Genomic DNA, 22,614 nt, shown 5'->3' with positions numbered 1-22,614 from the left:
GGTCTCACTGGGTATCCCTGGGTGTCCTGGAACTCATTATTTAGACCAGGCTGGACTCAATCAAACTCGCAGAGAATTACCTGCCTCTGCCTCCCAAGTGCTGCAGTAAAAACATGAACCATCCTGCCCAGCTGGAAACACTATTATAAGTATGATTTTTTTTTTTTTTTTTTTTTTTTAGTGGTTTGACAGTATTGTAACTATTGAGTGGACTGCTGTCAGGAGCAAGTCAATGGCCAGATGACAAAGTGGAAATACAGAGGTGTCCAGGCTAGAAAGCAGCCTTCCCGCCCACCAGAGGGACATCATGCTTCCCACCTGCTCTCAGCTTCCCACTTGCTCTTGGCACGCACATGGTGACAGCCGCACGGGCACACACCTTCCTAGTTTGTCGTAGGGAGGAGATGGGATAGCTGTTTTTTATATGGTGAGGCTCCAGCCCTGGCGTGTGAGGTCCGTGTGCTGCCGGTCACTCAGATCCTCGTGCCAAGCGAACAAGGTGCTGCACCTGTCACGGGTAGGCTAACATGGAGAACAGAGTGCTTCCCCAAGGGACTGTCTCTTGGGGTCTTGGTCACTGTCCTCGGCACAGGCGTGTACAGTGGAGACCCAGGTAGCCGTCAGTACAGCCGGACACAGTGCAGGGGCTGGAGATGGCTGGGCTGCTCAGAGCTCCTTGCCTCCTGGGCTCGGTGCCTAGAGGCAGGACTCAAGCTCTGGGGCTTGTCATGGAGATGAGGGAAGTGAGGTGACCCTCTCTGATGGGGAGGAGGCCTTCATGAGGGCCCCTTCCTATCCTAGACTGTCTTGCCCACAAGCTCTCTTTTCCCACAAAGTGCTGGAACAGGGAGTTAATTACAGGACAACATTGGGGCAGGGTGTTCCCAGACTGGGAGGGACTGGGTGGAGGCTCCACCCACCCTGCCCCTGGAAGGGAGTGGGGGCGGGGCTTTCAGGAAGGTGGTTGGTAATGAAGTGAGACTGGCGTCCTGAGATTTTAAATGAGTTTATTAAGTAAAGGAGCAGAGGAATCTGAGTGTCCCTTGCCTCAGGTGTGAAATCTGATTTAAAGTTACATTCATTAGAGAGGGTTTGTTTCCAGTTTTTGATGAACCAAGCCGTTTCCAAGTAAAGAGACCAAGGCAAGAGCAGCCACTGCGCCGGAAGGAACTCAGGTGACAGCCCCACCTCGCCCGCAAAGCAGTCATTCTCATTAACGAGTGGTTTACATGCACCAAGAGAGAGGAAATAAAAAGATCAGAGAAAGGTAAAGCAGATGACTGTTGACACAGTTACACAAAGGCATCTACAGCAGTGTCCTTGCCACGTGAAGCTCAGCAAAGTCCTCGGGTCATCTGGGTGGCTTTCCTTTGGGAGTGGTGAATGGTGTAAGCAGCAGGCTCCATCTGAAACATTGAGGACTGGCTTGCTGGGAGGGGGGAGGACGGGCGGGAGGGAGGGCAGACAGGCTGACCTGTAGGCAACAGCAGAGCCAGGAACGCCAGCCCAAGGAGCCACTGAGGATGAGGGCTCCTGTCCTCAGCTGAGGTTCTGACGGCTACGGCTGCTCCCAGTGGGCAGTGTGCAAGCTGTGGGTCTTACGAGCAACAGGGACATGCCAGACACTGGGCCTTGTGACGGTGCTGCTGTCTGTACGCCGTGTCATGCTACCCGCTGTGCCCTGAGTCTTCAGCCTGTATCCAGTGACTGCTTACCCCACCCTGCATGGTAGCATCTGCCTCGTGGGCTCAGAATGATCTGCAAGAGCCTTTTGTTGGAGGTAAGTTGGTGGAGACGTCCCTACTTAAAGGGGATGCTGGCCAAGGGAGAGAGTAGAGCCCCTTCGGTGGGAAAGGTTGAACTGTACCCCCACAGCTTTACTTATCTCTTGTTTTCACACAGTGCAGTGGGGGTGGGGGGTGCTGCTGTGCCTTAAGGACCTTTACCAGAACTGAGACAAGGTCTTCAAGGTAGACAGAAAGCAGCATGCTAACTGGCATGTCAACACAGGAGGGGGACCAACATCCAGCGGAGACCTACCTGCAGCTGGGTGGGGAAGGTCAAAGGCCAGGATGAGTCTGTGTGATGGAGTGTGAAGTGTTTGCATCTTGACCTGTGGTCTGGGGTGGACAGGCTAAAGACCATCCCAGAAGTGAGGTAGCTGTGAGGTGGCTGGCTGCCTTCCCTGTTCTAGTGACCTTGGAAACACTTGGCCTGTGCCCCCTACCCCAGCCCACCTCCTGTAGAGTGTAGCCATTCCTTCTTCGTGTAGTGGTGGTGAGTCTCTGAGGTTTAGGACGAAGCTGAGCCAGCACACTCCCAGTATGCGCGTGAGCCCTGGCCATATTAGGGGAGGCATAAAAAAGCAGGCTTTGGGAGCGGCCTGTACTGGAGTCTGGAGTGTGCTCAGCCCTCCACATGAGGACTCTGCCGCCCCACTTGTTCACGCGCATGCTGCCAGGCAGGCCTTGTCTAGCTCCTCACAAGAGGCAGGCTTGGGCCTTGCGGCCATGTTCCCAGTATTCCCATTGGAATGCAGCTTAGCTGTTTGAACAAAGACAGCTATATGTTTTCTTCTTTCAAAGCCAGGGTGCATAGGACAGTTCTTGGCACTCAGGGGCACTTGGTTGTCCTGGCGTGTGCTTGGCCTGCAGCTGGACCTTGGCAAGACAGCAGAGCTAAGGGCTCACTACCCCTTCTGGATGCTCACCCACTGTAGTGGTGAAGTGGTGGCACAGGGCTGTTTGGTGTCAGGAAGTGGCCTGCGTGGCTGTCAGCTGACGGCGCGATGTGGAGACGTGCTGGAATAGGAACTTGTGCTGAGCTTCACGGCCAGAGACTTCTATAGAGGAAGACACGAGCAGGAGGAGCCAGTAAAACCAAGCTTGAACTGGAAGAGAATGTAACATCCCACATCCTCTCTTACGGAACGTTACAGAGGGGATAGAATAAGCGGCCACCAGGCCTTTGGAGCAGGGCTGTGCAGATGTAAGGTAGGATGTGTCTGTCTGTGCCGGTGTCACTGCCTAGAAGATCTTTGAAGGGCAACCACGAACTCAAGCTACCTCTTGTCTCCTGCTCATCGCTGGGCGACTGAGCACTCTGAGCTCCCAGCAGTGTCTTCAGTCTCCCTGAGGGTGGCCCTATGTATGGGCTGTCTACGCTGGCCCTGTTTGTCCAGTGAACAAGAACACACTGGAAGAGGGATACGTGGCTGACCTCTGCTTGCCCTGGGTACCAACCTGGCCACAAGTGATCACAGTCCCTGGGATTAGTGTGGATGTGGAGGGGCCTCTTGTCAGGTGTCTGTCAGTCAGTCATGGAAAGCAGACCGCTCTCTGTGCATGGGCCTCACATTGTGGTAGCTGTGGAATTTCTGATCCCACCACCATGACCAGTCAGCCAATGCTCTGTGCTGCTGCCTGGTTGTGTGTGTGTGTGTGTGTGTGTGTGTGTGTGTGTGTGTGTGTGACTTTGGGACTCCCTCCATATGTGCAAGAGTGAGTCTGCAACGTGCAGGACTCAGTGCTCAACAGCTGTACAGCCATGTTGCAGGCACCAAGGGCCTTGGGTGTCAAGAAGGATTTCCTTTCACCCCGGAAAAAAAGTGTCTTCTGAGGCTGTGCTTGATCTCAGTTCAAACTCAGGACACGCGGTGTGCCCGGGAGCCAGAGTGACACCGTCCTGTCCCCGCCAGCTACCATCCTCATCTTGCTCAGCATGCTGCAGGCCCTGCAGGGGCGGGAGAACAGAAGCCACAGACCACAGCAAGGTGTCCCCTCCCCTGCTGCTCAGCCTGTTGGATCTGCCAGGATCTGGTGTGTTCAGCCTCCGTCACCTGCCTGGAACCCACTCTACCGCACACTACAGGCTGCCAGTGGGACACCAGGCTGTGGACTCTGGGCTATGGTAACATCACTCATAGCAAGTGACTGGGTGGGCACTGTCCCCTGCCAGAGCCCCTTAAGCACGTTTGGGCTGCGCTTTGTGTGCGTGTCAGGTGATGTGAGGAGGCACCCTGATGGGCGGGCGAGGAGCTTCTGCTGTGCACACTGAGCCCCTCGCATCTGCAGTCAAATACAATTCACATAGCCCAGTGTGGACGGCTCTCATGGCTGCAAAGAGCAGGAATCTTTATTAGGTTCACGCCAGATCAGCAGCAACCACTCGATATTTTAAAAAAGGTGAACGGAAAAGTACGCTGTACAAAAAGATGGAACCCCCTTAGAAACCAGAGATGCTTCGGGTCACCTGCTGAACCTCCCCCCCACCACCTCCCCTGATCCAAACTAGCTCAGAGGAGGGACAGGCGGTGGACAGGGGACAGCGTGGATAACGGAAACAAGAAAGCTGAGCGTCGCTGGAACATGCTCTAATCTGTAGTTTATTTCTGGTTAAAAATATAGCAATCCAGTGCACTGTAGTAAAGAAATCTGCTCAAAAGTTAGCAGAGGACATGAGCAAAGCAAGGCGGAGTCCAGAAGACAAGACGGGCCGCACCCAAGGAGACTGANGGAGCCACGGGGGCCAGGCGGGCTGGCGTCCCTTGTTCATTTGTTTGGATGAGGGAACAACCCTGGTAGAGAAGGCAGAGACATGAGGAACCTGTTGTTTGACTGAAACAAGTTACATTGTACATCCGGGAGTGCTGGGTATGCAACAGGGCCCAGGGCATTCAAGCCACTGGCTTCAACCACATTCCTGTCCCGGGACCAGACTCTGTGGAGTAGCTCTGAGGCATCTGGAGGGAATATGCATATCTGTCAGGGGAAGTCGAGGCAGGCACAGTGCAAAGATGTGAGACCCCGTGGAGGTCAGTGAGAGGTGACGTCCTCCGTGGGGCGCCACTGCCAGGGACACGGAAGCCTGAATATACATCCTGCATACTAGGTGCAAAACGAACGGCACATGCTCAGACAGAACCCAGGCGTGCTGTCAGGCTGTCCGGGGCATGTGGGCCATAGCCCCCTTGGCATCGGGGCTCAGATGTGCCCGGCCGGGTTGGGGTCAGCCCTGGACGTCTGCAGCATGGCCTCCCTGGGTCTGGAGGGAGGATGGCTGGACAGGGCCAACAATGAGTGAGCGGAGGACAGCGGGGGAACAGACATTGCCTTAAGACTCAGTGTGGGGAGGCGGCCTCCTTAGGAGAGCCTTTGGGCAGTGCCAAGAAGAGGGATCATGGTCTGTTCTGGGAAGAAGAGCAGGGGCTTCCCTCTCCCTCCACAGCTACGCAGCACAGACTCCATGGAGACAGAGGCCAGGACACCCTGTCCCCAGGCCTGGGCCCACACTCCCAGCTACTCCCTTGCACAGCTGCACTCCCTGGCTGCCCTCCCCCTCTCCCGGCTCGCCTGGCACCCCGGTCAAGGCGCCACCTTCCTCCACACCTGGCAGGAAATATGAAGGTCCCGATCTTTTGGCCGCTGGTTTGCCCGGACCCGCTCACACCAAGCTGGACGGGTGGCATGCCGGCCGCCTCCTCCCAGGCCACACAGCATCGTGTTATACAAGCAAAGAATTTTGGCTAAAATCCAAAAAAACATTACCCAGAAAAAAAGGCAAACTGTGATTGATACCCAATCATGTTGTTCTTCTGTGGAAGGACAGGCGCCGTGGGGCTGTCCCAAGTCAGGAGCCCCCTCCCTCCATGTTTTGCTTTTAGCGTCCCTTTTGTACATCATCGCTTCCGTGGTCACAACGATCTTGTCAGATGAAAAAGTTAATAAACAAAATGGCGACTCCAATGTTGAGCAGGATCACCATGACGACCAAGATGGGAGCTGAGCCCTGGAACAGAGAGGACAGGTGAGCGTGAGGCCAGGGCTGGGCCTCGTACACACAGTGCCTGATGGAGCGGCTGCCCTCCTGCAGTCCCTGTCTGCTGGCCCTTGGGGCTTTCGACACTAGTCTTCCTCAACCTAGTGGGAAGCTGGGTCACTTGGAGTCTCCTGTGCTCAAAGACCTGCTTGCTGCCCATAGGCTACTCTCTTGGGCCTAGTTTTTGTTTTTTGTTTTTTAAAGATTTATTTATTTATTATATGTAAGTACACTGTAGCTGTCTTCAGACACTCCAGAAGAGGGAGTCAGATCTTGTTATTACAGATGGTTATGAGCCACCATGTGGTTGCTGGGATTTTAACTTCGGACCTTCGGAAGAGCAGTCGGGTGCTCTTACCCACTGAGCCATCTCACCAGCCCGGGCCTAGTTCTTACCATGCACCCAGTACCCAGCTTCTCCCCACACTTACTCAAGCCCTTAGCTCTCAGCACAGCTCACTGTCACCCCTATTACAGCCACTGGCCCTGAGGGGCCCCAAGACACCTGCCTGGTTAGCTGCCTGCTCCTGTACCTTGCCTTGTTGCAGCCCGGGGAGCAGACTTTGCACACACAGCAGGAGGGGAAGCCCCACAGTCCCATTGCCATGGAGGCTTTGCACTTGCCCTTGACAGCAGTCCAGAGAGGAGCACAGGAACTGGCACTGCAGAAGCCCCAGCCAGGCCCCATGTGTGTCAGAGCCCATGGGACTTCTAACCCACAGCCCTGCACGTCACCCTCGGAGTGGACGTGGTGCCCAGGTTGACCACACACATGCACCTTTAGCTCAGATCCCCAGACCCAAGAGTCCTTGTCTGCTGTGGACATTGGCCACTTTTATTTTTTAGTATTTGTTTTCTGGGCACTGGGTGGTTTTTCTGCATGCATGCCTGTGTGCGGGTGTCAGGTTCCCTGGAACTGGATAAGCAGTTGTGAGCTGCCATGTGGGTGCTGGGAATTGAACCTGGGTCCTCTGAAGAGCAGCTGGTGCTCTCAGCTGCCGAGCCAGCAAACTCAGGCTCACTTTACACGCTGTGCTCTCTCTAAAGATAGCCTCCTTATGTAGCCCAGGCTGGAATGACCATGGCGCTCTTCTTGTATTAAGCTCTGGGGTGCTAGGGTGATGGGTGTGGCTAAAGCTTTGCCGTTCCTTTCCAGCGGTGCTGGGGACTGAACCCGAGGCCATATGTACACTGGGCAAGTGCGCTCTACCATTGAGATAACAGCCCCGGCCAGAAGCCTCTTCTTAAAGCACCCCCCAAAAAGCCAACATGGTTAAGAGAGCTAAATAAAGAACTACTCCTGAGCCTCCCACCCCTGCCCACGGCCGTGCTGCTCCCAAAATAGCCGCACACACCACATGCCCACAACTGTACAGCAGGCTCGGCAGGGGGAGGCCCAAGCCAGGGCTCCAACCCAGGGCTGGGTTCCCAGCAGCAATTGGAGTGGAGGAGACATTTTAGAATTGTAACAGCGAGGACAGACAATCAGTGCCTTTAAGGAGAATCTTAGGCCACAGGCCACTTCTCACCTAGGGCAAGTGACTCCTGGAGGCTTGAAGTGAAGCCACATCACCCCAAGGTCCCTTGAGATGGCCACTGATCCCTGCTGCAGCAGCAGTAAGAGCCCTGCAGAGGGTCCCTCTGGGTCCCCGCACAGGTGTGTGACCCACACAAGTCACATGCCACAGGGAACTCCTGTGGGGACTGCCTTACAACCTGCAGACACAGCTAGGTGCTCAGAAATCCAGTTCGTCACATAAAGCTCAGGCATCAGAGGGTCCTGTCTGCCAGGCTCCTGTGTTGCCAGCATCCCTTCCAGCTGCCTTCTGTCACGGAGCCAGCTGTTGGCTTCGAGGTCCCAGGAAGACCAAAAGTGTCCCAGCCCTGGCTGGTCCAGGGAAAGCTGCTGTTTCCTTCAAAAGGCCCATCCCAGGACAGAAAGTGAAGACTGGGGGAGAAGGGGAGCAGTCCCTGCCAGACAGAGTTGATCTTGAGAGTCCAGGCAAGGGAACTAACGTGGGAGTCTGACCTACACCCTGTAGGATGTGATATCGCCAAAGGGCCCAGGAATCTCAATGCTATGGATTCCTAACAACTTCTCACTGCAGCTTCACAGAGAGGGAAGCCTTGGGGCCTGGCCTCGGGGGAGGCTCGCAGGGCTCCCACCCATTGTCCCATGTGTACAGACAGCATCAACATCCTGGGAGCTGAACCCTTAACCTGTTTTAGCGTCTGGCAAAAATGAAAGGTTCCCAGAAGAGAAAGGCTGTCTGGACAGAGGGCTGAGGCCCTCCTCCAGCCCAAACCTAGAACAAGCCACAGACAGTAACAGGTCTGCACCGGTCAGCCTGGCCCCTCCCCGCTTAAGGGCTTTCAGGGCACCCACACTGCTTCTAAAGGCTGAGGCCAGGAGGAGCCTTCTCAGGCATCCATCTCAGACAAGTATGGTGCCTATGGCACACTATCTCTGCTTCCTTCCCATAGACACCCACATCCCAACCCCTGGCAAGGAAATCCACAGAAAACAGAGGGAACACGAGGTGGCCCTGGGTTGCCCTGCCTCTGCCCGGCACAGGGTGGGAGCCACTTACCGTGCTGGACTTGAGCTCATCCCCAGTCTCCTCGTCAGACTCGAGTGCAACAGGCAGGGACTTCTGGGGTGGGGAGAAGGTCAGGTCCCAACGCAGCAGACGGGGCTCGGGCCGGTCCCCCAGCCGCAGGCTCTCGAGTTTCTGCACCGTGGGTTCTGCAGAGGAGGCTGGCCTGAGGTTCTCCTTGTTCTGGGATTTGGACCTCAGTCTCTGTAGCCCGAAGCCCCGGTCCCCCCCAGCACCCCGGCTGTGACGCCGTCTCTGTGGGTGCGTATCCTGTGGACAGGCATCCATCCTCAGTAAGGGCTTCATCTCCAGCTTGTAGTTGCTCAGCTGCTCCTCATCTGGCTCTAGCAGTTTGGGGCCCCCAGAACAGGGATTGCCTGCCCGGTGGTGGGAAGTCCACGAGAACGTGGTGGGGGACTCCGTCCGCCGCTCCCGGGGCTTGGGGTTCCCAGGCTGCTTGTGGCCTGAGCCCCGGGTGCGGAAGTCCTCAGTGGGCTGGCCGCTTCGTAGGGCACCGCTGCGGATACCCCTAGAGGCCCCAGCCTTCTCCTCGCCCCAGCTGTTGCGGGCATAGTCCCCTCCGCGGCCCTCAAGGAGCATCTGGATGTCCCCGCTTCGCTCCTCATCCACGGAGACCTGCCTGGAGAAGTGGGCCATCTTGGTCCTGGAGGCAGGAGCTGGCGGAGGGGTAGATGTGGGGCTGGCGGGGAAGCTCTGCAGGGGACTGTCGTCGGGGGTCAGATCAGAAGGGGTGGTGCCCTTTCGGTACAGCTCGGGGCTCTCCTGCTGCAGGGGTGTCCCGGTGGAGAGCACCTCGATGTCATCGCAGGACATCTGATGCTTTGGCCTCTGGTACTCAAGCCCTTGGGTGGGAGACAAAAGGGCTCGGAGTTACGTGGAGCCCACTGCAGAGAGGTCTTGTGCCCTGTGTGGGTTGGGTAACTCAGCAAAGATAACTGGCAGGGCCTTAAAGCGAAGCACTTTCTGTCACCAGAGTCTCTTAGGTGGAAAACGGGGATCTGGATAGTGAGGGCATGAGCCTGCCGTGTGCCCTGTAGCCTTCTTCAAAAGGGTGAGAGGGCTCTGCACCTTACAGGGAGACTTGTGCCCGCCTGCCAGCACCATGGAGGTCATTCTCAGCTAAAATTAGCTGCAAAGCCTGTGCTGTCCCTGGAAGACCATTATGAAGACCAAGAAGGCACCTGGGGCAAATTAATCTCAGTGCCTTTATTCCTGCCTCGAGTCCCGGTACACGGCTGTGCCGGCTTTAAGGATAGGGAATCAGCTTCTATGCTCCGGGCACTGCTCTGACTCATTTTGTATCCGTCCTTTCAGCCCCGTGGCTTCAGACAGTCTCAGAGGGACCGGCCACCAGGGTCTTCCCCAAGCAGCCAGCCCATAGGAGGGCAGCCTTCTGCCCCTAGCTGATAAATACTTCGGTAATGTTTTTAGAAGTGAATCACAGAGGGGAAGTAAGGGCACCTGGAAGTAACAATACTGGAGAGAGGAGGCCATGGCAGCCTCCCAGGCAGCAGCCTTGGCCAGAGACCACAGAGAGCAACAGCCAGGAAGGGGTTCTGCATCTGCCAAGTCCCATGGTCTGGTCCCGTCCCAGTAAGGGGGCAGCTGAGGTACTGCGAATTGAAGGATATTCTCATAGACTCTCTCAAGGAGGCATCTCTGAACAGAAAATAGTAGCTGAGGTCTCCCCAGAAGAAACACTATCCTGGGCCAGCTGGGTGCTCCAAGGCCCACGTACATGGGGCATAAGGGCACACATCTGGTAGGCAAAGGTCCAAAGTCCAGCTATGGGCAGGGCTGGTTCCTATGGGTCTTGCCCCCAGATCATCAGAATGCCTGATGGATAAATCTCTTGGTCATCATTCCACACAGAAGTGCCTCAGATAGTATTGAGTCCCCTCCAACCAAAGTTCCTAGGGACAGTGCAGTAGGATCCCAGAAAGATCTCCAGCAGCAGGCTGGAGCCTGGGGACCTGTGGGAATTATTAATATGTTTGTCGACCTATATATTCTACACGTGGTTGTCCTGGCTTGGGGTCAGTTACGTGCTTAGCAGATTGCCTGCGGCCCGGCGACTTGAACAAGAGCCACCTCAGTCTGACGAGCCTCACCACTAGAGACCAGCACTTGCTTGCTTGCTTGCTTTTTTATTCCTGTCTGTCTGTCTGTCTGTCTCTTTAAGCTAAGAGCTGCTGGGTGAGAGAAACTGTGAGCAGAGAGTTGATGGCCACCTCTCCCGCCCCCCACCCCCACCCCTGCCTCTAAACCGGAAACATCTGAGAGATGTGCTGGTGGCCAGGGCTTGGTGACTGAGTCCTGGGGGATCCCTCAAAGGAACAGACAGCAAGACTGATTTGACCTTCTGACTGGCACCACCAGCTGTGTGAGCTTGGCTCCTCAGCCCAGGCCCAGAGGCCCCGTCCTCATTGGTGTGAAAACACGGATCCGGCACAGCACACCCTAGCCCCATAGCTTTCTAGTCTCACCCTGTATACAGCAGCTGGGGGCAGACAGGGGAGCACGGGGGCTATGACTTTGTCTCCAAGATACTTCCCAGAATGCACTGTGAGGCTTTGTGGGCACAGCACAACCACTACCTCAGTTGACTGTCCCAACACTGGAGGCTCCATGCCTCCGTTCACATGTCTCCCAGAGGGTAGTGACTTCCACAGAACACCGTGCAAGCTTCCACTCGCTGGAGATTCCCCAACCTGGCAGCCACTCCCCACACATGACTGCCTGCACTTCATAAGTGCATATTAAGATTAAATCAAACTCAGCACAAAGGAGGCTGAGGCAGGAGGATTGCCATGGGCCAGCCTGGGCTACAGAATAAAATATTGTATTAGAAACAAGCAACAAAAATGGTCAGACGAGTCTAGATATCATCAGCTCTTGAGTCACCCTTGCTACAGAGGGATCAAAGCCACCCCTGTAGATGGCTATAGAATAACCAAGGGACCAGAAGAAGATGCAATGTCCCGAGAACATGCAGAGAGCTAAAGTCCATGCACACCCACACGTGTTTGCAAGGGAGATCACTGGTAAGGCGCTAGCTCAGGGTGACAACCCGCCCTGGTTGGCATCGGGCCACCGTCCCAGGCAGAACTCACCGTTTTCCCTGTGCTGGAAGGAGGGAGAGAACTCTTTGGCAGTGATCCTGGCGATCCGTGCTTCCTCCTGGGCTTTCTGAGCCGCAGTAAGTGCTGCCTCAGCCTTGGCCCGTGAGTGGGAGGTCCTGGGGGGGAGACAGGAGGCAATGGGTGAGCATTGAGTCAAGGCCCAGAAGGGACGGCCCTTTGCTGTGAGTACCTGGGTGGCTACCCTCAGACCCTGTTCATTCAATTAGTCACATGACAAACATTCCAGGCGTCATCCAGCCAGCCTTAGTGTAGCAGCCTGTGGAGAAAGTGTGCATTTCCTTTTTGCTTTTTACTTTATGTAAATGGGTGCTTTGCTTGCATGTGCGTCAACAGAGGCCAGAATAAGGCCGTTGGATCACCTAGGACTGGAGTTGCAGGCACTTGTGAGCCATGGTGTGGGTGCCGGGAATGGAAGCTGGCTTCTCTACAAATGACAGTAGGTGATCAAGCCACTAAGATGCCTCTACAGCCCCCGTTGTTTCTTTTCTTTTCTTTTTTTTTTTTTTTTTTTTGGTTTTCCGAGACAGGGTTTCTCTGTGTAGCTCTGGCTGTCCTGGAACTCACGCTGTAGACCAGGCTGGCCTCGAACTCAGAAATCGGCCTGCCTCTGCCTCCCGAGTGCTGGGATTAAAGGCCTGCGCCACCAGGCCCGGCTGCCCCCGTTGTTTTTTTTTTTTTTTAAGATTTATTTATTTATTATATGTAAGTACACTGTAGCTGTCTTCAGACACTCCAGAAGAGGGCGTCAGATCTTGTTACGGATGGTTGTGAGCCACCATGTGGTTGCTGGGATTTGAACTCCGGACCTTCGGAAGAGCAGTCAGGTGCTCTTACACACTGAGCCATCTCACCAGCCCAACCCCCGTTGTTTCTTAAGCTTGTGTTTTTGACTTGTGTGTCTGTGTGAGTGAGTATATGCTGCTGCTGCGGACTGACCCTGGAGGACAGGATAGGGCATTACCTCCCCTGGAAGGTGGCTGTGAGCACAGGTGCCGGGAATGGAACTTGGGTCCACTGAAAGGCCAGTGCACTGTTAAGTAACCCCAGAACACGTGCTTTTAATTAATACGCACACACCACACTGTGGGAACCTTGGGGCTGGGCAATCCCGTCCTAGGCTGGAAGCAGTGACGGGTCACCACTTGGCCCACGCTACAGGAGCTGTCTCGCAAGCTCCTTCTAGCCCTGGGCATGGGGAGGTTCATGTTCTGGCAAAGAGGATACAGGACACTCTGGGATGGATGGGACAGGCATATATGCCTCCAGTCCTGCTTGAGGTGGGTCTTGCCGAGTCCCACAGGGCCACCCTACCCTTGTAAAAGCAGCGGCTAGAGTTCCAGGGCTGAACGGAGCATTTCTCATCTGTTCCTCCACCTCCTCCTCCTCCTCCTCCTCCTCCTCCTTCTCCTCCTCCTCCCTGGCATGCTGGCTCCAGAGCTGGACCACGCACGCTACACATTAATACCACTTCCCAGACACTGGAAACAGCAGTCCCCAGGCCCTGAGATAAAGGTGGGATTTCCCTTCAGCTCTCTTGCCCATGGTCTGGGAAATTCAGAGTAAGCAGTGGGGTGAGGGGCTTTCAGTCAGGGACATCTTTTTCCCAGTTCTGAGGCTGGATTCAAAGTTAGGGTGCCACCTGGGGGAGACCCACTTCCTGGTTACAGATGGCATCCTCAGACTGCGTCTTTGGAGGAAGAGAAGGCATCTCTCATGCTTTGGCCTAAAGGGCACTAATACCATTCTTGTGGGCTCCACCCCGATAATCCTATCATCTCCCAGAGATGGACTCCCCCACAGACACATGGGAGAGCAAGCTCTCAGTGCACAGCCTTTACCTGGCAGCCTGGGTCTCATGTCCCATGGTGCAGGTGACTTGGGGTCTCCAAGCCAACTCCTAGATCCCTTACGTTTACAGCTTTGAGCTTCATTTTTCAAATGATTATATTAGAAGAAAATATGCTCTCCAGATGCAAGAGGAGAAGCCCAAGCCACGAATAAATATCATGGAAGGGAAGCAGGACCCCCCAGTCCAGTCCCCAAGTTCTCTAGTGGGGCACCTCAGGCCTTATGACCTTCTGTTTTCTGCCATATACCAGGGAGCCAGCCCCAGGAGTCAAGAAAACCCAACATGGGCTGGAGAGATGGCTCAGTGGTTAAGAGCACTGACTGCTCTTCTGAAGGTCCTGAGTTCAAATCTCAGCAACCACATGGTAGCTCACAACCATCCATAATGAGATCTGACGCCTTCGTCTGTGGTCTTTAAAGACAGCTACAGTGTACTTAGATATAAATAATAAGTAAACCTTAAAAAAAAGAAAAGAAAAGAAAAAAAGAAAGAAAAAGAAAAAGAAAAGAATCCAATATGTTAAAATGTAGTATTAGTAAAATAATGTCCCTGGAAGCACATTAGTTCCTGGAAGCAGGAAGACAATTGCTTCTCAACAAAGCCATGACCTCATGTCCCATGTAATGTGAGATGAGAATTACACCTTCTCTAGAATATTCTGTGGGTATCTGGTATTTGTCATCACAACCTTACACTAACACAGCACTAGCCAACACATAATTAATTACTGATAATGTATCAGCTGAGGACGCATGGCTGCAGGCTGCAGGCTTCTTCTGCAGAAATTCCCCGGGGACATAGTCCTGACAGAGAACAGCTGCTGAGCTGAAGTGTCCCGGGGAGCAGGGGAGACTGTGTACCCCCAGATCCACAGACGGAAAGCTGGGGTGCTGAGCCTACTCTGCACAGATGAAACTTCTCAAGTGGGTGCTGGTCAGGCTCCACGCTGACCTGAGTGGGCACACAGCTCCACTCGCCCTCTGAGCTCGCAGCGCTGCTCAAGAGACAGCTCATGATTTCCCAACATCCCTTAGCAGCTGTGATACCATTAACTCACCCACACTGTGTGCATGTTTACATATACAGGCCACACATGTATAAAAGTATACTGTGCTAATCCTAAAATAAAATCAACCAATACCAGCAGTGGTTAGTGATAACTCCAACACATGGCAAAGGTTCATCTAAAACAAGATTTGCAGGACCTGAATGAGTCCTCTAAGGGACAGCAACCTCCAAAGGGGACTCCCGCTGTCTAGGCTCATACTTGTGAGGTCTGGCTGCAGTGTCATAGAGGGGACACTCAGCCTATGGGAGGCTCTCCTACACCTGCCATTAATGCTGTAATAATAATAATAATAATATGGGGCTGGTGAGATGGCTCAGCGGGTAAGAGCACCTGACTGCTCTTCTGAAGGTCCTGAGTTCAAATCCCAGCAACCACATGGTGGCTCACAACCATCCATAAGGAAATTTGACTCCCTCCTCTGGAGTGTCTGAAGACAGCTACAGTGTACTTACATGTAATAAATAAATAAATCTAAAAAAAAATAATATAATAACAATAATGCTGGATTCTCTGCACGGTTGTTGTGCCACAGCTCCTCCTGCATGGACATAGTTGTACCCGTGGTCCTCACCAGAGGCTCAGGCATCCAGACAGGAGGTGACAACATAAAGCCCAGAGTGACTGAGGGTCAGCGAGTCATGATCCAGGACTCGGAGTCATCCTGGTTAGAAGAAACTGAGGTAGACCAGATGCCAGGCAGGACCAGTCATCTTCCAGATGGAGGGAGGAGTTAACTGCAGGAAGACCATGGGGTAGGGATCCAGGGAGGGCCTAGGACGGCGGGCCAGCCAGTGGGTGACGTTGGCCTTGTGCCAGCAACGGCAGGACTGTGTAAGGTGGTGGTGTGCACCTGGGATCTCATCGCACAAATATGTAGGAAGCTGAGGCAGGAGGATCACTGGGTTACACTGTAGGACTTTGATCCCACAGCACATGTCTCAATAAGGCCTCCAATCCTTCCCTACAGCCATCTTCAGAGCATGTGCCGGGTGTCCAGTAGCCATATCAGGCATGTGACCCGTCAGACGACTGCTGGAGAAGGTCATGAGAGAACCATCTACATGTGCAGTTGCCAAAGAGAGCCGCGCCTGCTGACAGAAACCGCTGCCCGAGGCCAGAGGCAAGCTGACAGTGCATGGCATCATCTGGGGTGGAGGGCAAGATCCCCAGGGGTGTGCCAAAACCCAAGTTACCACTCAACAGCCAGGTGGATCAGCGTCTGGCCCTCAGGTCACCGGACATCTGTGTTTCTCCTACTCATGAGAAGCTGGGTCAAGGGGCTGGGGAGCCAAGGTGCAGACCCTTCCTGGAGCCTTCTGGGAGGGGCAGCCCACCACCTTGCTCAGATCCCGGGAAATCCACTCTGACTGCTGCAGATTGTGAGTGCAACTGTCTCGTTTAAGCTGCTGACCGCGTGTGGCCACAGGAAGCTGCTCTACATCCTGACTTCTCTGCCCCCTCTTGGAACACAGATCACTCTCCTATAAACAGGCGGCTGAGACTCAGAGCTCAGCGAAGCAGTGAACCCATGAGGAGACCCTCCCTCTCCCCCAACTCCCATCCTCCTCCTCTCCCCCAGCTTCGTTCACCAGCAAGGCTCCAGAGCCTGAGACAGCTGTTTCTTCCAGATTTCCCCCTGGGAAGTCTTCCTGCGTCCCCCTGGCAGTTTCCCATCTTCTTGCCTTGTGACTCTGGTCTCCTCGCTACAGATACTTGGACGCTGGAGTCAGACCCTGGGAACCCCAGGTCAGGTCTCCTGGCCACTGAGGGTCAGGAGTCACATCACAGTGAGCCTCTGAAGGAAGGGGCTCGAGTTCCAGAGCCTTCTAGCTCTCCCTGGTATTGGCCCTTCTGTTTTTCTCTGTGTCTGTGAGAATTGCCTCTTCCCCTGGACCATAGGAACTCAATGTTCTGTGGCCAGTGTCTTGCTGTCTCTTGTTCTGTGTCTATCCCTGGCCTGGGTTGGCAGGAGGTCGTGGGCATCACTGCTTCCCTCCTTCTAGGCTTTGCCCCTTGGGGATCTCACACGATGGTATACAGTGGTGCCAACTGTGTGTATGCGTCCAACCCCTCCTCTGCCACAGCTGCACTGCTAATCTCTACTGGACTCAGGAACTCACATATGCCCTCTGGTCAGTACGAGCAACAGATATTGGAGTTCCTCCAGATATAGTCCCCAGACATCACTGAACCTCAGGGAAGGCCTGTTTCATCAAGATAGGTTTGTGCCTTTCAGGGCTTTGGCCCTGCTTGTTTCCTGGAAGTCTATTCTGTCACAAGCTGGGCATGTCTGCTGCTGGCCTAGCCTATTACCATTCTCATAAAAACCCCTGGCAGGTCTTACCCTCTACCCAAGGCCTTCAACCTCCCCCGCCCAGGAGTTGAGAAAGGGCTCCTTTGTGCTCAGCCAACATGCCTTACTGCAGAACACACCTTGGACGGCTGCTGCTCTGAACCAGGTCTGGTCTAAGAAGGAGCAAGAGCAGTGGTGGGCACAGACAGACAGACAGCAGGACACAGGCAGGGCCACACTGGTGCAGACTCTGTCCCTCATGAAGGCAGCTGAGCTGGACGGCTCTCTTAGCCTTCCCAATCTGCACTCCATACGATTCATCTTCTCTCTCTCTCTCTCTCTCTCTCTCTCTCTCTCTCTCTCTCTCTCTCTCTCTCTCTCTCTCTCTCTAGCCCAGACAGGCCTTGAATTCTTCAATTTCCCACCTCAGCCACCTTAGTGCTAGGATATGTCACCTGAGCTTCTACTTGACTGTAAATGTGGCTTTTCTTCTAAAGCCACTTCTAAGGCCAGCCTTAAGCTACAAAGGTCAAGTATGTGTGGCACAGGTCGCATCATGGTCCTGGTAGACATATAAATGGTCCTGCCCCAGATATTCATGGCCGTGACCTTATTCAGGGATGGTGAGGTCACCAGGATGGGCCCTAATCCAGTACACTGGCCTATTGAGAAAGCTTGAAAACAGAGAGAGAGAGAGAGAGAGAGAGAGAGAGAGAGAGAGAGAGAGAGAGAGAGAGAGCGCTCTGTGAAGACATTGGACCCGCCACCATCTTGAAAAGAACAGATCTGGGCTGGGACCAGGCTCTCCTCACGGCCTGTCATGGAGCCAGCCCACCTATACCTTGATCTGGACTCCTCCTCCTAGGAAGATGGAAGAGTCAAGCCCCAAGTTCATAGTGCTCAGGGCTGACAGCCTTGGGAAGCAAAAGGCATATGATGGAGCTGTGCCCAACACATGGTGGACCTAAACCCACTGTTCGTGATGAAGCACCATGCCGTCCCGGTGGCTTAGGGCTGAGGAGCAAACAGACCCTTCCTACTCCTCCTCAAGGGAAGCCAGCCTCCTGGAGACACGACTGGCAGTACCCAACCTCACAGCAAGTTTCTCTCCCCAGGCTGCAGTTGTCAAGGCAACCTCACCTCCTCCAGGGAGGCTGCTGGGGAGGGACCATGCCCAGGCAGGGTGTCTGTAGGCCCTGTCTGCAACCAGGTGCCTGCCGGGGGCTAGACCCACAGGCTTGAGCATCTGACTCTCAGACCAGCCCTTAGAGACTGGACCGGAGTTTGTCATGCCCCATGGACTGGCCGGTGACCTCTTGGCTTTTACCCTGACGAGATTAGAGATTCTGGGCAGCCCTGACACCAGACATTGTGCACAGGAACGACGGAGCCACCATGGTTTTTATGTCACAACCAGGGAGACTCAGGCTGGCTCCGTCTTCCCAACAGCTGCGTAGCGACTGCCAGTGGCTGCTACAGACTGGTGTGGAGGGCCTATATATAAGCTTTGGAGGACATTTCAAGGCTCTGTACAGGGCCCAGGAGGCACAGCCACTGCCATCGTGGTCCCTCAGGAATGGACGTTACACAGGTCCATACATGGGAATTGTTAGGCATGTCTCCTGTGACCTGCCTGCTACGGACCACAAGAAGAGGTCAATCTAGACCCGCCTGAACCCACCAGAGGCTGGAAGGTTCCCATGTGTCCTCGGGGACAGCACCGCCCTTCTCCTCACACTCTGTGCCAGGCACGGGGCATGGTGGCTCATTTGAACTTATTCTTTAGACAGGATTTTGCTAAGTTGCCCTCCCAGACCTTAAATATGGTCTTCCTGTCTAAAATGTCCAATCAGACCTGGCTACAGCCACCAAGTGCTCCGGCACAGCTCAGAGCATGGTCACCAAGGTACCCACACGTAAGGTGCTCCAACGTAAGGTGGCTACAGTGTCTGAGCCGCTGTTCCCAAGTGATCGGTCCACTAACCCTGTGCTGTATGCATTCACGCAGAGAACCCTCCTGACCACAGCACTAAATGGTGCATATACTAACACACAGCCCTCCCAAGCATACACCCGGAGAACCGCCCTGACCACAGCACATGTATACACACACACATGCACATGTATTTACACACAGCCCTCCATGTATGCACACACACAGCTGTTTTGACCATGGACCGCCACAGCATCACCATAGGTGGAGCCCTGACAGGCTGCGGTGAGCACACGGCCTCCTCTTTCACTGGCCACTGCTGGGAAGAGCCTCCCTCTCTAGGACTCACGACCTGGTCTGTGGAGTGGGACAGAGAGGGGTCACTGAGGGAAGAGAGCCAGGAGCAGGGCCTGCTGCTCCACAGTGGAGGTTCTGTGGGTTCACTTCCAAGTGGCCTCACGGAGCTCTGGCCTATTTACCCTGACAAGTTGGGTTCAACAAGCAAGTTCAAAGGTGCTAGGAACATTCTGGGGTGCACCATCCCGCAAGAGTCCAGTTTCGCCTTCTCTTCATGTCCCACAAGCAATCACACATGCCCAGCCTCAGCCCCTGGCAACAGACATACTGCTTCCTGGTTTTGTTGTTTTAAGTCTTTCTTTTTTTTAAAAGGTTTATTTATTTTATGTATATGAGTACACTGTAACTATATAGATGGCTGTGAGCCTTCATGTGGCTCTTGGGAATTAAATTTAGGACTTAGGCTCAGTCTGGCTGGCCCTGCTCACTCTGGTCAACCCCACACGCTCCAGTCAACCCCACTGACTCAGGCCCAAAGATTTATTTATTATTATAAATAAGAATACTGTGGCTATCTTCAGACACACCAGAAGAGGGCGTCAGATCTCATTATGGGTGGTTGTGAGCCACCATGTGGTTGGTGGGAATTGAACTCAGGACCTTTGGAAGAGCAGTCAGTGCTCTTGCCTGCTGAGCCATCTCACCAGCCTGTTTTAAGTCTTTCTGGGGACATTAAGGAGCCAGGGCACAGGGGAGATGCTTGATCTGGCTGCATCTGTATGGGGTGAGGTAGGCTGGGGGTGGGGGGAAGGGGAGGCACAGAGCATAAGAACCCAGGGACAGAAGAGTCACCTCCCAGCCCCTCTAGGGTCTGCAGTGACTCAGAGGACATCGGGCCAGTACAGCGGCTGCCCCTGACCTGTCCCACTGAAGCGACCACCTTCACCTTCCTCGAAGGTTCCTCTCTAAGGGGAATGAAACTCTGCTATAAAAGAAGAACGAAGCTTTATAAAAAGCTGTCATTGCAAGCAGCCACATGTGGTGAGGGAGCAAAGATTCCACATCACTGCTCTGAGTCACTGGTGCCCTCTGGGAGCGGTGCCCATCGGACAAATATGCCCAATGGGCACAGATGCTGGACGCAGGCCGATACTGGGGCCTGCGCACAGGACGGGGCCTGCCCGGTGAGAAGGATCAGCAGGAGGCTGGCACAGTGGCTGAGAAGCACGTCCAGGTCCCAATGCAGACACACTAATGCGTGAGATCACTCTGGGGCCATCGAGATGGCACACTGGAGACGCAAGTGAAGTTCTCTTCTGTCTTCAAGGGAACACTTTCTCTTCTGGAGGCGGGGTCTCATTAGGTATCCCAATCCAGTGTGGAATTCACAATCCTCCTGCCTCAGCCTCCTGAACAGCTCCAAGAAACCTCACCGTGGATATGCAAACACACTAAAACCCAATAAAGTCTGAAATCTAGAACATTTTCATCACAGTGTCACAGCTAGCCAGAGAGCTACAGTTCCCACGCATCAGACACAGGAAACCATCAGTGCTGTCCCCTACCGTTCCCATATATTAGACACGGGACATGATGCTGAATGCTACGGATCCCACACATCAGACATGGGACACGAATCTGGAAGTCACATCACATGGTCCATCTCACTTCTGGCTTTTTTTCCCCTTAAACCTAACACCACACTTTGGAATCTGTGTCATGTTCGTGGGCTGCAGAACTTCCTGGTTCTGTTCACCGAGCTGCCCCAAGCGGATTGTGGCCACGTGTCATTTCCTGCCCAACGATGATCTGTTGATCACATTTGACTTTTGCGATGCAAATCTATTTTTGGGATCCATTTCCAGAAATGTGACCTCCTAGCTAAGACCTGTGCTGTACTGGACATGACAAGAGCTCTCCTGGGAGACCCGTCCACGGCTCTCCTGCACAGTGGGTCAGGAGAGCTCACCCATCTCTTCCAGGCTGGCAAGCAGGGTAGTATCATCCCAATGTAGCTCTAGTTGCATTTCTCTTTTTGTTTTGCCTTTTTATTACTTTTGTGACAGGGTCTCATGTAGCTTAGGCTGGCCTCCAGCTTAATATGTAACTGAGGATGACGTGAACAATGACTCTCTGTCTTCCTCCTGAGTGCTAGACTGACAAGCATGTGTCACGATGCCTGCAATTATCATAGTAACAATTATTATATATAATATATTATATAAATATTAATATAATTAATAATCATTAATTATTATACTTAATATATGTTATATAAATACTATTATGGTTAATAATAATCATCTTTTAAAATGTCAACCCTGGGCACCAGATCATTTTAAAGATTTTTAAAATGTATTCTATGTCTATGAGTACACTGTGGCTGTCTTCAAACACACCAGAAGAGGGCATCAGATCCCATGACAGATGGTTGTGAGCTGAGAATTGGACTCAGGACCCCTGGAAGAGCAGTCAGTGCTCTTAACCGCTGAGCCATCCCTCCAGCCCTTAGCATCATGATTACTAATGGGTGTGTGTCTATGTGTCTATGTGTGCATACATGAAAGCACCTACAGGGACCAGAAGAGGATTCTGGACCTCCCAGAGCTGCAGTTCCAAAGGTTTTCAAGTCACTCACGTGGATGCTAGAATCTGAACTCTGGTCCCTGTGACAGGGAGCCATCCCTCCCATGCCTCCACCCGGATTTACATGGTGCTGGAGACGGAACCCAGGGCTTAGTGCAGCGTAGTAAGCCGTCTTGCAGGGCTCAGGTTTGCAAACCCAGAGCTTTGCACATGTAAGCACACACTCACTGGTGAGCTGTGTCTTAGCCCTTGGACTTTTGAACCAGGATCTTGCTTTGTGTTGAGGAGCTTGCTGATCTAAAATTCACAGCCCTGCCTCAGCCTCCCCAAGGTTGAGTGCGAGCGCACTGCCGAGGCTGACTTGATTTCACGGCCGTGCTCCGTGTAGTAAGGAAGCAGCCTCTTACTGCACACCTGGAGTTCACCTCGGAGGTGTGAGGCAGGTTCCCCCTTTCCTGTTTCCCAAACGGAGCCTAAACCGACCCAGTCTACGAGCAACACCCGCAGTCTGCATCAGCTAAACGCCACCATCTCAAAGTCATGTTCCCAATGGCCTCTCTTTTCCCGTGTTAGTGCCCTCCTCCTGTGGTCACCTCTGTGCTAGCTGGAATGCCACCTCACCAACCTCACTGCTGCTGAGGTGGGAACGCCAGGGCTGACTTTGGAGGTGGGGGTTAGAAAGCCAATTTTAGAAAACCAGGCAATCCGACGAGAGAAGGGTACGGTTTTCCTGGCAGGAATGGCAGTTGGGGACTGCACTGTGAGGTTCCCCTGTGGGCAGGGCTCTGCTCAGAATACTGTCATAACCTCAGGCCACCCCACATCACAGGTGGGGAAACCTTCGTTTATGAGGGGAAGCCGGGCTGAGGCTCATCCCCCTCCAGTGCTGAGTCTGCCCAGTCAGAGAGCTCTCGGCCAGTCAGAGGAAAGGCTCCACCCACACCATCCAGTTTCTATGTGTGTGTGTGTGTGTGTGTGTGTGTGTGTGTGTGTGTGTGTGTCTTTGGGG

The 22,614-nt window shown here is 53.8% G+C and overlaps 1 protein-coding gene across 1 annotated transcript in view; it reads right to left on the bottom strand.

Moving 5' to 3' along the window:
- Nucleotides 1-4,366: 4,366 nt before the first annotated feature.
- Jph3 (junctophilin 3) overlaps nucleotides 4,367-22,614 on the bottom strand; it is a 59,438-nt gene continuing 41,190 nt past the window's right edge. Inside the window, exons 3-5 of the mRNA XM_021220584.2 lie at nucleotides 11,549-11,673; nucleotides 8,409-9,277; nucleotides 4,367-5,787 (exon numbers count right to left, since the gene is read on the bottom strand). Coding sequence (XP_021076243.1) covers nucleotides 5,707-5,787; nucleotides 8,409-9,277; nucleotides 11,549-11,673 — 1,075 coding nt within the window. The 3' untranslated portion in view covers nucleotides 4,367-5,706. The remainder of the gene's footprint in view (nucleotides 5,788-8,408; nucleotides 9,278-11,548; nucleotides 11,674-22,614) is intronic.

This window comes from Mus pahari, chromosome 20 (assembly GCF_900095145.1).
Source record: "Mus pahari chromosome 20, PAHARI_EIJ_v1.1, whole genome shotgun sequence".
NCBI classification, from domain to species: domain Eukaryota; kingdom Metazoa; phylum Chordata; class Mammalia; order Rodentia; family Muridae; genus Mus; species Mus pahari.
This window is presented reverse-complemented; position numbering and strand designations above follow the sequence as displayed.